Source organism: Xylocopa sonorina, chromosome 6 (genome assembly GCF_050948175.1).
Source record: "Xylocopa sonorina isolate GNS202 chromosome 6, iyXylSono1_principal, whole genome shotgun sequence".
NCBI lineage: Eukaryota > Metazoa > Arthropoda > Insecta > Hymenoptera > Apidae > Xylocopa > Xylocopa sonorina.
This window is the reverse complement of record NC_135198.1, coordinates 11,405,001-11,420,621: the sequence shown is the minus strand read 5'-3', so window position 1 is coordinate 11,420,621 and position 15,621 is coordinate 11,405,001. Positions and strand designations below refer to the sequence as shown.

At 33.9% G+C, this 15,621-nt stretch overlaps 4 protein-coding genes across 6 annotated transcripts in view; 1 reads left to right on the top strand and 3 right to left on the bottom strand.

Moving 5' to 3' along the window:
• Positions 1–5,536: 5,536 nt before the first annotated feature.
• LOC143424908 (uncharacterized) lies at positions 5,537–9,011 on the bottom strand. 2 transcript variants are annotated; one of them, XM_076897294.1, is made up of 8 exons: positions 8,685–9,011; positions 8,463–8,547; positions 8,046–8,381; positions 7,626–7,961; positions 7,431–7,552; positions 7,023–7,355; positions 6,514–6,944; positions 5,537–6,444 (listed from the first exon to the last, which is right to left on the bottom strand). In XM_076897294.1, the coding sequence occupies exons 2-8, from the start codon at positions 8,541–8,543 to the stop codon at positions 5,999–6,001; spliced, it is 2,085 nt and encodes a 694-aa protein (XP_076753409.1). In that variant the 5' UTR covers positions 8,544–8,547; positions 8,685–9,011; the 3' UTR covers positions 5,537–5,998. The 2 variants fall into 2 exon arrangements, with proteins under 2 accessions (XP_076753409.1, XP_076753410.1); XM_076897295.1 differs by lacking the exon at positions 8,685–9,011 and having other exon boundaries at positions 8,463–8,628.
• Positions 9,012–9,176: 165 nt separating this feature from the next.
• Ndc80 (kinetochore protein Ndc80) lies at positions 9,177–11,313 on the bottom strand. Its single transcript, XM_076897297.1, has 2 exons — positions 10,969–11,313; positions 9,177–10,909 (listed from the first exon to the last, which is right to left on the bottom strand). The coding sequence occupies exons 1-2, from the start codon at positions 11,195–11,197 to the stop codon at positions 9,189–9,191; spliced, it is 1,950 nt and encodes a 649-aa protein (XP_076753412.1). The 5' UTR covers positions 11,198–11,313; the 3' UTR covers positions 9,177–9,188.
• Positions 11,314–11,864: 551 nt separating this feature from the next.
• On the top strand, positions 11,865–13,377 carry LOC143424913 (uncharacterized). Its single transcript, XM_076897303.1, has 6 exons — positions 11,865–11,945; positions 12,047–12,189; positions 12,261–12,462; positions 12,582–12,728; positions 12,792–12,942; positions 13,002–13,377. The coding sequence occupies exons 1-6, from the start codon at positions 11,898–11,900 to the stop codon at positions 13,313–13,315; spliced, it is 1,005 nt and encodes a 334-aa protein (XP_076753418.1). The 5' UTR covers positions 11,865–11,897; the 3' UTR covers positions 13,316–13,377.
• Positions 13,378–13,432: 55 nt separating this feature from the next.
• Positions 13,433–15,621, bottom strand: part of Pka-r2 (cAMP-dependent protein kinase type II regulatory subunit) — a 15,338-nt gene continuing 13,149 nt past the window's right edge. For both annotated transcript variants that reach the window (XM_076897301.1, XM_076897302.1), the window contains exon 8: positions 13,433–15,621. This exon is cut by the window's right edge and continues 5,314 nt beyond it. The gene's annotated coding sequence lies outside the window, so the exon portion shown is untranslated.

Here is a 15,621-nt window from a genome sequence, read left to right as displayed (position 1 = left end):
GCCATATATATTTAATTGTACATTAAACAGATTAATCAAGAGAGTTAAACAGAGATGCTACCTATAAATATTTAAACGACTGACTAATTGCTTTATCGCGATCGTCACCCTCGGTTCTCGAGCCACGAGAGATAGAGAGAAAGAGAGAGACAGGCTTTAAATTTCGCGACATCGTTTCTGGATCATCCTGTACCTAGATACCGATCGAAACTACATGGATGCACGCGTACATCTATCTGTACGTACATGCACGTACGACGAACCGAGAGCTGTTTCTGTGCTGGCCTGAAATCTGTCTTGAACGAGGATTGTTCGACTTTTCCACGCGGCAAAACAATGTTCATCATCTTTTTTCGATAATTAAGACGGTTTCCCTCGTGAGATTGCAAGCGTTACGACACGTGTCATTTAATCAAAATGTTATTGTAATACTAGTACGGTAAGGTAAAAAAACAAAACAAAAAAAAAGGACAAAACGAAACGAGCGAGCGAGCGAGCGAGCGCGCGTTTTAAATAAAAAGGAAAAAACAGAAAAAGGAAAAAAAAGAGACGAACAACAAAATGAAGGAGAAGAAGAAGAAGCAGAAGAGGAAGAAGAAACACATCGACTGATTATCGTTAAGGGTGGATCGCTGGAACGAAGATTAGCGGCGATTTTTAATAATTGTCTGAATCTAGCGATAGAGAGTCGCTATTTATTACGATGTATTAGGATACGATTGTTTCCGGACGTATTACTACCTAACACGATACGCAAGACATGCTAATTTTCGTTTGGCCGTCCATTCCGCGAGACTTTTAAACGCACCACGACATTTTTCACTTTCTTTCCTCGTTGTTTCTTGAGCTTTCGTCGATTCTTGGATCTCGAGTCTGTAGGTCGCGGATTCAGTCTTCGTCACGGTTTCGATACGATTTAAATCAAGTTATAGGATGCACGAAGAAATATTTCTATAAATACATGTACGCGTTGTACAGCAATAAAGTATTGGGATACATCGATCGCGAGATACGAGAGAGAAAGAGGAATGCACGCATAGGTAGGAAGAGGAAGACATACGAAATTTTTAATACGTCTACTTCGCTGCTAGAAAAGGCGAATCGAAAAAGCATATATGTATACAATGTACAGGGTGTTTCGAAATGTATACCGTAGTACCATGGGGATTGGAATTTCCACATTAGTCTTTTTTTTGTTTTCGAGCCTTGTTACAAGTTTGGAATCGCTAAAAATTTATTGTACGTCAATACGTTGTTTTTATTTCTATTTTTCTTTTATTTTCTGTACTCGCTCTTAATCATCCTCATGTGCGAGTGTGAAAGCAACGAATTGCTATTGTTCATATTTTATCGAGTACTGTATAAATGAATTATTTTGAGGCACCCAGTATACGAAAAACCGAGAACAATACGATATCGAGACCAATGCTGTTGAGAAAAAAATCTAATATTTGGTAAAATAATGTAAAAACGAAAACTTTATTTATACGTCGATGTTAATCACGATACTATATTGCGGGGATCTCTCTTGGTATACGCAGAAAAACAAAACGGGAAAAAAAAAGAGGCACTTTAAAGAGAAAAAAAAATGGGAATCACTAGTGTATATATACAGGACCACAGGTTCGTTAATTTTACAATACGAGAAACACGAAAACAAAAGACAAAAACAAACAAACAAACAGACAGGTAAAAAAAGAGAAAAACGATGAGAAAAAAAGAGAAGAATAGCGAATATAGTTGATGAATGCGTGTCTTGTTGCGCGCCTGACGGACCGTGACCGGTCCACGTTGTTCGCGGGTCCGTACGCCATGTTTTTAGGCGCACAATCAAGGAAGTGTATAGTGTTTATAACTCGCAGCAAAGAGCAGAACAAACTCTCCCCCTCAAACGCCCTTGTTACGAGCCAGCAGTTGCACAATGATATCTGATTTTTATCGCCAGAGAGCAGTAATAGCACAAGTGAAACCGTTTCTAAGTACATTTGTTATACACGCATAATTGTTATCATTGCCACGTAAAAGCAATTATTAAACTCCATAGCCTGGGCCATTGTTAGGTGAACGAGAGAGCTAGAGACTGTTTCTTGAAGCTGGGTTGCACCGACACACACGCAACTTTCCTTTCTTTCCTTTCCAATTTTACGTATATCGTTTAAATTGATCGCGTTTCTTCCTTACACGTAGGCATGTCGTTTCATTTCAAATATATTTCCTTCCGATAGCATTATGCTAATCGAGCAACTAATTCCGTGTGATATACACATCATCTTATTACATCCTATCTTAATTACATCCTATTTTGTTCGTATTTCTTTTCATTGCGTGCTTGTAATTGTCTCGAGCGATGGTTTATGGAGCGTGTTTAACGAAAACGAGACGGGTGAAATAATAATTCGTGTGCAACTTTTCAATAGAGAATTCCAAGAGGCAAGGATAAATCGGTGACACTATTTATCAAGAATTATTGCAAATTTTCGATAAATGGCGTTGATTTATTTAAATAGAATTCGATGAAATGTTTGGTTGACGAGTTGATCATTAGTGCAACCCTGCATCAAGGAAAACACGAGAAAGAGATTATCGTAATAACTGCCGATTACTCGGTAACAATGGCAACGCCCATGCATACGAAGTCTGTAATCGAAATGCTTTATATTTTTACACCGAACAAAGCAGTATATAACGTACAATAAACAATAAAACATGTCCTTCCATACGCAACCTCAAGATGACAAATGTTAAATTTTTATTTTTACAACAGCCCACTATCACTTCCGATATCTGAGCTATATTCAAGCATATTCATAGAGTTGAGACTATTTAAGTAGGGTTAATTGAGACAAAGTCGGCTAGAAATTCACTTTAATCGACTCACAAGATTTACGATTTCTACTCGACTCGATCGTCTATTGTAATATAATGCAATTATTGTAAACGATACGACAGTCTACGCTAGTGATATTATTGTATAACGTCGACGTTTTACACGTAAACACACAACGTACACACGGTACACGCGTACACGCAGATACAGACATTCATGTGATCTTTACTGTGCGCAATATTTCGATAAACATTTTGTGGTTATTCGTTTCACAAATCGTACGAACACAGGCAACATCGTCTGGCGTGTTTTCTGTTTTGAGATAAATGCGACGAGAGTATTCCAAGTAACGCGGTCTGTCCGGACACTAAATGTTACCACGTACCCCATCTATTGTACGATACTTTGGTTACCAACACACATTTATATATACGATATACGCAACTCTCGCAAATAATCCGCGTATACTTCGACGAAAATCAAAAGGAAAAATGCCGATCGGTACCAAAATACGAGCCCCGTACATTAATTCATTAACTTGGTAAGGAAACGATGTACATATGTATTTAAAATAGCTATATATGTATACATACACGAAACACACCAGACACCTTACACACTTACATATACGTATACACGTAATATGTGAAGGTTTTCAATGTGCTGTTAATCGCAAACAGTCTAATCGTTAAATATTTTTTACGCTACTTACCACCTTCGATGTCCGTGGTCGCTCAAAGGACGCCGATGCTCGAAATCTGATTGACGCCTATTGCTGGCCCCTCGATGTTTTCCCGCTATTTTCTTCGCTCACGTCCTTTACACTCACGTAAATCACTTCCACGACGTAGCACTGCACTGTATCCAAATGTTCGATCACTCCGATTTGTTTGAACGCGACGGTGGAACTGATTTCGAAACGATAATACGCATTTTCGCACGTAACTTGACTTCGACGTTTCATCCGAAATCGCGCGTCACCGACTGAGGGTTCGTAAACGCATTATTTTGGAATCGCGTTACGCCACGCCGCGACCAATCGTTTGTCCCTCGAATGTCAAGTACGAATGGCACATGTGACAACCTTCGACGTAATACCGCCGATAGCCAATTATGAGAGCGCGAAATTCGAACTGTTCCTTTTTTCATTTTTCTTTCCCTATCGAGATTATTAGAATGGCCATTTAATTGGCGATCGGCGTCGATTACTAAATTCCATGATCTCCTACGGGGATTATCGATTACAAAGTGGAATTAACGAAAATTTCGTTTGATAATATTGAATAAGATTTGAAAATATATTTCCCGAGATGAATTCAGGTTAATGTTCGAGGAATGCCGATTTTCTTAAATTACGTACGTACGTAATACCTCAGAGTCATTACGGATAACAATACGTAAAAATAACGAAACATTTGTGATTGGTGATGTATCGTAGATTATTACCGGGGTATTGATAATTTCATACGACAAATAATGAAATATAATACGAACGGAAATATTTATGTACGTCGATGAAAATTTTCGAATTACGGCAACTATGACGGATTCGTTTACTCTTTGCACTTCCCTCTCGCTGTAAAAAGAAATGGAAAGAAAATAACGTTCGAGATTCCGACAGGTATTTCGATTTTTCGCGCAAATTTCATTCAAAAGTTGTTACTAATGTTAATCTTCGATTTCTACATTCTTCTTAGGGTAAGCACTTTTGTATCATGGGTTAAGAGTACTGTTTCTAAGGTTAATTACAATGACCATCGAGGAACATTAAAAAATGATTTATGTTTTTAAAACAAACCTCGAGTATGCCGTAAGGAAAACCGTACTAATCTGTACGTGAAAGTATACGTATCCGACAAGGGAACTTCAATCTTTCGATATCGCGAATGTACGAAGGAATTTTCTTCGAGGGCGCAAGCGTTCCGCAACATTTTCGAATTCCACGTACTTTGAATCTAATAGGGGAGATAGGGAAATGGCGCGAGAATACGAATTTGTAATTTTTCATCATTTTAAACAAATAAACGAGTAAAAGTCGAAAATAGAGTAAAAAGAATCCATTTTTTGGAATTTAATCGAGGAAAGTTCCCTCGTGATGTTGTGAACGCATATAAATAAACATTTTTAATATTTCACGTTTTATCACAATCTTCATCGAAGTCGTTAAAATGCGAAGACAGTCTTTTTCGTCTCGAGGTTGACATTACTTATTTTACATGCATCGAATGTTAGGACTGTGTTCGTATTGCGATAGTTGTTAGCAAATGAACGTTTCTCGGTCCCTAGAAGGAAGAAATAATCGTAACAAAAAAAAAAAAAAAAATGGATAAAGAGATCGAATTTTTCGCGACGAAAGAGTACACATGTACACGCTTACCGGGAAACATGTATATGTAATTCAAGACGTCTTTGTGCAAAATTGATGAATGTTTTACGTGTACTAAAATGTTCCCTTTTAATCCTATTAAGACTTACAAAATATAAGTATTATACTTTACTTGTATATATACATATGTGATAAAAAATATATATATATATACACCTGGTTTTTCATGTCATATTTATATTGTGTCCTTGTTATTTTTTTAGTATTAAGAAAGATTGAAACGTGAACAATAATGTTCATACATTGTTTATTATACACGAACATGTCTTTTTATTCATTGGTAATATTTATTAAATTATCAACAATTTTTCAGGAATGTCCAGTCTTAAATTATCTTACGCATCATAGTCGATGGAAAGACTTCATTTTACCTCTTCTTTTGTTTCGCACTACAGGATTAAAATTACTTTATTGTATACTTTGGTACGAACACCATTGTGTTACTCTATAAAAATCTCAATTTATGCACACTTAAAGCGTGTTTAACTTTTAACGTACAACTTTTAAACCTCTCCCCTCTGTTAATTAATAATATAATTTTATCTAAAAATTAAATTATTCTTTTAAATTATATATTATTCTGTACAAATTTTATGTAGATTTACAAATTAAAATCGTATATATATATTTTAGTGACAAAATACACTTTTAGTAAGAAATTAATACAGTTTATATTATGTATGTCTCCTGCAAATCGATATTTAACAATATATTGTTAAACAGTTGAGCTCATCGAAATATTTAATTTTTATGTTTCTTTGTTCCGAAAAGAAGTTAATATAGGTTCAAGTGTCATTAGGTTGTATTACATTCAAGTCAGAAGCAGTACTGATACTAGGTAGGGTACTATCGCTCCATTCAGGATGAGGGTAACTCCTTGGTGGACTTGGTACATTAACCGGTATTCTACTTTGCATCCTTATATCTTGAAATATATTCTGGAATTGTTCCGTTATAGTAGAACCTATTATATTACCAGGTGAATTATTTTTTTCACTGTTATTAGTATCTTCTGTTGTAATGGGTTTTTTGCCAAGATTTAATTTTCTATGCAATTCCAAAGATTTTCTATTTTTAGGTGATCCTTTAACATGAGTCTCTTTCTCGTGAGCTTTCTCAGGAGATGAATCTAAGTTCTCCAATGATGACATTTTATTAGCACCTTTAAAATCAATTAAATTATCACTCTTCTGATTAGTAGACACTACTATATCCTCCTTTCCTTTATTAACTGGAAAGAAGCGTGTTAGTTTTATTAATTTATTCCGATACCTTTCTAGATTTTTTTATACATACATACCAGATTTACTGATCTCTGTGCAACCAAGATCTTTACAAGAAGGCAAAAATGTGAGCGACGATTCTCCGCCAGGTAAACTAATAAAATCTAAATTAGTAGAATCTTTTGTTGGAGATTCCTTAGTATTTCTCACTCGTTTTTTTTCAAAGTTTTCCATCTGAGTTTCTGATAGACCTTCTGTCTTATCTGGCTTCCGTAAAAATCCCTGCACATTTCTATTCTTGGGTGGATCGTGATCCACCGTGGATAAAGAAATATCGGATATATCGTGCCAAGAGGTAGGTACATTAGAATCGCGTGAAGAGGTAGAAGTAGGCGACGAACATGCAAGACCTCCGTGTGCTAATGAAATTTGTGGATTCAAATTTTCTTCGTGAACATAAATATCTTTTAAACCAGTTAATTGATCTACAATATGATTCTGCAATTCTCTACAATATAACATAAAATTGTATCTTCTTGAACGATGCAATTGAGTTAAATTGAAATTAAACAGTGATTGAACTAACTTGATTGCATTACGAAGTTCACTCAACAATGAATCTTTATATGACGATAAAACCAAAAGCTTGTCCTTCTCAAGCGTTAAATACTGCACCTCTAAATGTCTCTGTCTCGCTAGTTCCGCTTGTTCAGTAAGATTTGCTCTTAGATGTGCTATAACTTTTTGAGAAAATTCATTACCCTTAACCTCTTCTGTTAACTCTGATATTGTCTTTTCTTTAGATTGAATAGTTTTTATCGCTTCTTGTAATTCCTGTCGTAATGCTTTTACAGTTGTTTCCAAGTCGAACTGCCTTTCCCGTGCTTCGTTTAATAATAATACTTGTTTATTAACTTGGCTAATTTAAAACAAATTGCATAAATGTAATGCATAATAACAGTCATTATGGTATATTATTTTTATACAAACGCACCGCTGTAAAGAATCCCTCTCATCGCGTAATGCTTCACACATTGAATTCATTTTTTTACTTGTTTCTTCTAATTGGATTGTAGTTGATTCCAATTTAGTACGAAGAGCCATAGCTTCTTGGTCCTATTGTAAATAATTCTGTTTTAATGCCAGCAGTGTTCAGTATTGAATTTTTTGTAATTTTTTATAAACATACCACAATGGCAGCTTTACTACAATCCATCGGTATTCTAAGTAGTACTTGTTCTACATCGGTAAGAATTTTATTAGCTTTATCATCTTTCACCATGTGCGCTAACTCTTTTATTAGAAAGCTTAATGTACGAACTGGATTGAACACTCCAAATCTCTCGTCATAATAATCATATATTCTATCACATTGTATATATTTATCACAAACTAGAATTGAGTCTCTACTACTCAGTACTGATGTGCTTGATGGATTTGTAGTGCGTGGTGTAGATTTTGCATGTTCCTCCACTCTTTTCTGAGATGCTGATTGTTTCACAGGAATTTCATCTAAATGTTTATGCTACAAGATAAAAGAATCCTATAGTAACCTTTGATTAATTTTATAAACACGTAGAGAAATGTGAAGACAAAGACAAGTGCTAACATCTGCCTTTTGATGATTCAAGGAATGTTTCTTGGTCTCTTTAGTTTCACTGCCATGCTTCGACGACTTTGAACCCGAAGCTTTTGACATCAATTGCTGCAAACCTTGTTTCATACTAGCCTTATTCTGTTCCCTTAACATTCTACCCCAACTTTGGTGGGAATCACCGCTACATCCTGGTCTTCTTTTCTCTTCCATGCCTTTGTGACTGGTCGGACTGCTGCTAACCATGGTTGATGTACGTTTACGACCGTTAGTTTTTACAGTAACTTCTACCAGAGTGTTACAATTATCATATAGAACAAGGCCCTCCGAAGGTAGTACAGATGAAGCAGGCTACAAATGTATTGTACAGTTATAATTTGTGCGACAAGAACATTTGTAACCGTATTAAAAAATGTTGAAATTGTAAGTTACCGAGTGTTGCTTATTTTCTAATATATTTTTGTTACTTCGCGTAGCAACAATTTTATTGGCAGCGTTTATTTTGCTACTCATTATGCTAAAATGATAAAAAAATACATTTTCTTATATTAAGTAAATATTTGCCGCATCAGCTGATTTCTAACCAATACAGATGGAATTCGACTAACCTCATGTTTAGCGAATTCACACTCATTGTACATCGAAGGAACTTACCATAATATGTTGTAATGTTTGCCAGCATATTTATCCTGGCGTTTACCATTTTTATAGCATCTTGCAGGTTCGAGTAGTTTTGAACAATCATTTTATTGCAGTATTATCGCTAGTATATAACCAGCTTAATTTTTCAATTATTTATCCTATAATTCAATAAGAAAGGGAAACAGTTGTTACTTTATATATTTTAAGGAGAGAGAAAGAGTCAATGTCAAATTTGAAAATTCGATTTTTTTTGCCTTTTAATTATCATGTACAAACGTGATTAAAATTATACAGGCATGCGTTTCGAAGCAATTCTGTTTCCGCGCTACAATTTAAACAAGTCTGAACTATATTGCCTTCAGCTTCCCTTTCTCGCTTTCAATTTTCATTTTCGACACACGCGCAGTACGCTTCGAAGATATATTTCACTACAAAAGATGATCATCTTTACAAATTATATTTAAATAAATCACTAAGTTTCAGTTTCATTGTATGAAAATTGCATTTAGAATATTGCTACTGTTTATTAAGTTTTATTAACATATTATACAATTCATTTCTGTGCTCTCCTAAAATCTTAAAAAATTTGTTAAAAAATAGTTTCGCAGATTCCTCTATATATGCTTTCTTCCTACGAACCGCTTCTAGCTTGTCCGTAGTTTCTTCCAACTCTACATTAACTTGTTGCATATTCGGCATTGCATCTTGAATTTCCTTGATATCATTTTGCAAATTTTTTATTTGCTCTTTCAACTTAGCTTCCTCGTTTTTAGTCTCAATTTTAATTTTACTCATAAGAGTTTTGTTTTCCTGAATCTTGTTAATGATATCGCTATTTTCATCTTCCAGAATTTTCATTCTTTCCTGAAGATTCTCTAATTCGTTAGAATATAATTCTAATAAATGTTCTTTCTCTATAATTTTCTTTTTCAACAGTTCTTTTAAATCGTTCATCAAATTTGCTTTAACATTCAGCACCTCCATAACCTCAGGCTGCAATATACCTTTTTCTGGCATTTGTAGCTCTTCTAAATCTATACCTACATTATCACTAAGATGCATAAGTATTTCTTTATTATACGTCAAAACTGACTTCGTTAAATTATTATTGATAGAAGCCAATTTAATATCCATAGTATAAAGTTCCTTTTGAATCTCTTGTAAATGTTCGTCATACTGATAAATATAATTTTGAATTTCTATACATTTTTCTAATACTTTATCCTTTTCTGCTTTAGACATTGGCTGTTGCTTGATAATAGTCAGCAATTCATCATGCTGTGCATTCTGTAAACGGATTTGTTCGCGCAATTCTTCGCATTCTGTATTTTTTTGTTCTGTTTCCAAATTGATCATTTTTATGTATTCCTCTTTTGTATTAATGTCATTCAGTTGTTTCTCTTCATCTTTTTGCAAAGATAGAAGTACTTCTTGCAAGTGTTTTACTTCTTCGTCGACTTTATATGAATTTTCTTCTATTGCTTGCAGTTTAGACTTTGCTTCTTCTAAATTAAGATGGGCATTATTCAACTCTTCTTCGCTAATACCATGTTGCTGTTTAATCTCTTCTAAATACTTTTCAACCATCGATGCTTCCTCCTCGAGTTTCTCATTGTTCCAAGCATCATAAAAATCCAACATTGAGACTAATGCTTTTTTATTATTCTCTGCTTCTCTTTCTCCACCCATAAATGGTAGTGATTCTAAATTATATTTTTCAATGGCAATCGTTCTTACTTCACAAATTTTTACCAACCAGGAAATCCAGCCCAATACATTGGGCCAATAATGTGCTACATTAGCAGTTTTCAACCAAGATTTATTAATTACTCCCGGATAATGAAGCTTTTTGGCAATTTTTGGTAACTCTTCGACATAATTGGTAATCGTAAGAATTTGTTTAATGTCTAGTATCTTTATCAGATATGCAGAAATTTCCACAAACATTTTTAAAGTAACAGGTTTCAAGCTCCCATTGCTGTTAAGCATCGAAGAACAATTATTTATAGAAAAGAAGTTATCAATTCTGTTAAGCATATAAGTTTGATAAGCTTTATCCGTCAACGGTCTAGTATCCTTTCTTGGACCTTTCGCACCAAGGTTGCTAACACGGTCAGCTGATAAAGACCTGCGTCCTGTTGGAAGACCTGCGTGAACTCTATTTGAATTTCCACTTATAAAATGAGCAGCTTTGCTAACATTTGTTACAGGCGTTTTTGGTGTCGATGGAGTTTTACCTACAAATACAATGATATAAAAGCTTCTCGTTTGAACAACATAGCCACAATATTTTTACCTGTTACTTTTAAAAACGGTCCTTTGATACTTCCTCTGTCACATGAAGAGATACGTGAACGAGGTAAAGGTATGTGGGAAGCATCGGAAGAAATAGAAATCTTTGGTTTTAATAATTGTTGGGTTCTTCTGGGTTCTGTACGTGTCAAGTTTTTCTCTTCTCTTTCATGTGTGGATATCCTTACGAGATTCGAAGAGGACCTACGTCCCAAAGAGTTTTTTGTAGACATCTTGATCAAAATCAATCCACCTTCACATTGAATACTTATTCGAGTGAAAATTGCATTAAAACATTGAAACTCTCAGTATTAAAAATACTGTACTTGAACATTTTGAATTTCGTCGTTGGACATAGAAACGTAAAACGTAAGATGAGACACGAGAAGACACGGTACGATAGCTCATTGAAAACCTACCCCATATTGCAGGATAAATTAAAAAGTTGATGGTTCAATTAAACAAAATGACAGTCTCCAATTTTATAAAAATTTCTGATAAAATATTAATATTATCGAATAATATTGTAGCATCTTAATTATCTAAAGATTATCTAGTAATTATAAATTTCAGTCCATAGTTCTCCAGAAGTAACACGTGCCTGTATTCAAGGGCTGTATGTTTGTTTCAACACAATACACTGTGAATTTGTTAGTTGACGTGTGAAATATTCATAATTTAAAGTGGAAAAATTTTACAGTGCATAATAATGTTATGCACGTTGATAAATCATTTTTATACTATTGATATTTCATTCATAATAATATCAATGACTTTTGTACAGTAGTACAAAATGTAGTATTTATCATGTATAAATAATATAAATGTATAATGTCGCGCGGCATAAATGATATCACAGTGTTATTACTGTGACAAAGTTGTGTTGTCGGGGTATATATTGTGTACTTTTGAATAAAACAATATTGTCGAATAATGTTAAGAATATTATATAATTTAACTTGTACAGTTAGAATAAGAAAGGTAAATATCATATGATTACCTTGGTTTTCTTAATTCCAAATTTGTTTTAAATGTATATATAATTTATCAAGCAATAGAATATTGAAAAATTTGCTATTTAGGATGTATGGTTTCAACCACTTCAAAGATGTTCTACGAAAGTAAGAAGTAATGTTGAAAATGATGCTGGACAGAAGTGGTTTTCAGAAAAGGAAGATGAAATTTTACAGATAGTAAATGAAAGTAATGTAAAAGAATTATCAAAGTAAGTGTACATAATGAGTGTACAAATTGTCAACATTGCTTTCGTTTATTGTTTACGTCACTTTTGTATAGGTATATTCAGTCATCATACGCTGAAACGATTATATCAAACCGGACCAACAATGGACCTTATAAATCTTTAAACGATTTAGTGTCACAGAATAAATTAACTTCTGATAATTTAAATAATTTTTACACTTTGATTATTAATCATAAAGTAAAGAAGCGAAAATGGAAAAAATTTGTAGTAACACCTGATGTAAAAACGATAATGGTGCAAAGATATTTGTATTTGTATATGTATATATATTAATATTGATCCTTAATACAGCAATGTCATAAAAGAGGCAGTATGTTATATAAGAAAAAGTATGATTTTATATATCGTTTTAGATGCCAAAGACAATATTGGGTATACATGTTGGATCTAATGCAATAACTTGGACATTACTAAACTGCGATTTTAAGATACTAGATTGGGATTGCTTATGTTGGCATAATCAAACCACAGACATCAATACTTTTAATTTGATCAATTTGGTACATGCTTTAAATCTTGATATTTCAAGGAATTCAAAAGCATAACAGTTACTTTTGTTTTAGGCATCATCTATTGCCCAAACATTGCCAGTATCTAGTTGTTATGTTATAGAAGAATTGAAAATGACAAATAAATCTCTGTATCATATGCTATCCATTCAGCAACAACTAAATATTGCTATTATGAGTTGTCTGAAATTAATGGAAAATCAAAGTATGTTTGTACAGTATACATAGTAAATAAATATGTATAGTAAAATGAATATTTTGCAGGAAGGAATAATTCAATGGAACCAAAAAACAGTGTATATGTATTACAATATTTGACATCAGCACGTTTCCTCAATCTTATTGTTGGTAATGAAGTAATAGCTGCTAAATATATTATGAAACTAATACTAAATAATGAAGCGATAGATAATAAAGGATTACAGTTTGTACACGTAGATGATGAATTAAAGAAAAAATTCACAGCAAGAAGCTTAGAACAACAGGAACAAATTGGTTGGTCTGTAGCAAAAGCTATAACATTCATACGTTTGGTAATAATCTTCAATGTTAATTTAATATACAGAGAAAGTGATTAATTTATGAAACTTTTTCCGAATGTACATGTATTTAATAAAATATTTACGTTAAATTTGCATAGCATTTACGTAGAAATGGAAACAAAACAGGGGAATTTCATACGAAGTAACACGATCCGTGTGTACAGGTCCATTCATTTATTATATATTAATTTTCATTATACTATCTATTCATAGTACACTGTACGTCTAGTGTTCCTCGCCTCTCGAATACAAACTCTTCTCGATTAAATAAACAGATAGGTAAACGCTTGGTTGCAATGGTAGCGGCAAAAAGTCTCATTTACCGGCATATGTACGTATTCGTCGTACCATTGCGAGCGTTGAGTGAGTATACGAGAGCAAGATGTTCAAGTCAACATAATCGACAAGTTTGTGTCGGCCAACTAAAAGACATAGCTTTGGACGATGCTTTTGTGCACGGATTCATTATGTCAAATTAGATACGCCTGTCAGAAAAAAAAGGAACAGATAGTAACACCGCTACTTAATCCGGCAGTGATGCTGTAGAAGAAGCATGTTGCTAACATATCATTGTCTAATCGAGCATGGATAAGCATACCACAAAAATCTTCACTGTATGTATCTGGTAATTTTACTTTTCTTAGTACAATTACATTAAACTCACTTACGTTCCCAGAAAACATAAAACAATGAACAAATGCAGTTGATGCGATATTAAATTTGTACAGGAAAAAATGTAAATTAATGCACTTTTATAGACACTGACTCAATGACGTGTGCCTGTGCTCGTGTGTGTTGTGCATTTCTCGGTTAAATTGATTCCCTCTGAATAAACGTATAACAAATACGAAGGAATTAGTAAAGTAACCGATTTATATAATTCATGTATTCGCTTTCTTTCGATCGTATTGTGTAATTGGTATTTAATTATTCTCTATGAATCAAATAACAGAAGTTCTTTGATCAATCAGCACTTCGTTTCATTTTCATTGTCGATGTACTATACAGATCGTTGGATCTGTCGTCAGTACGACAAGATAAATATGCTGTACAAGTAAATTGTGATTGCACGCATCTTTTTTTCATACATATATATATATATGTGTGTGTGTGTTACTCGCAATCGCATCGCTGCCAGGTTAACGCAATTAATTAAATCGTTCAAGTTTAATACCCGATCAGACCAGCTGGAAACGAGTTCTTGACATATACAATTATATCGACATATCTAATATATAATTCTTTATATATATAAATAATATATATATATATATAATACGTATGTGCACGTCTGTATTACGCTACAACACATCGTGAAACAAAAACCGTTAAGTACTTTATTATAATTACTATTTCTTCTCTTTCCTCCGTTTCTATTTTAAAATTTTTTTATATATATATATAGTTTATATATATATATATATATATATAACGCTTTTTTCTTCCTTTTGTTGTTTCGTCGACACTCCGTTTTCTTTTACTTTCTCTAACTCGAGACCTTCTTATGCAAGCGTATACGTGTATAAAATCTAGATCCAGCTTACAACGTTACATACGCATCATCTCATGGACCGCGCACTGAAGCGATAATTACCAGCTCGCTTCGAATTCGTGCGAAAACGATGCGGCTTGAGCATCGAGAAATACAATTTCAGGACAGAAAAAAAGTGTATGAATGTCTCTCGCGATTCACGCGACTACAGCTGTTGGTCGGATTGAACACGCGATCGTTACACAATTACAACATTAAAAATGATACTCGGTATTATTTAAATATACGTATATATAATAACGTTACTAAAAATTATATAGCATCTATCACCGACCGCTGTGCTTTGACCATTTCTTTATGCATGAAATTGCAATTCCTCTAGCGAACGAAACGCACAGCGTACGCTCTAAATAAGCTTGGCGCGCGCACAAAATGAAGAAAACAAATCACGATTGCAGACAGTAAAGGTTCGTCGCTTAAACCAGTTCAGGACTGGACATTTCATTTATACGAAAGACCAAACTTTTTAATATAATGCAGTGAAGTGTTGCATTAAATGACAGAGAATTGAATTACACCTGAATCTGATTAATTTATCGGATGATTTTAGTAGATGTTAAAATAACAGTAGTATTTATAGCCACTGCGTTTTGAGGATATCGGTTTCTAAGACGAAACACGCGAACAACGCCCGGTCCTGAATGGGTAAATATACTCGAAGCTTCTCGAAGTGACCTTCTAATACGATCTAATAGCATCTTCGTGTATTTTCCGATCGTTCTCTGCAATTACGTCATTCAACGAACCTGACGGTTCCTCGAGGACTTTCGCAACTCACGATTGCCTCGCG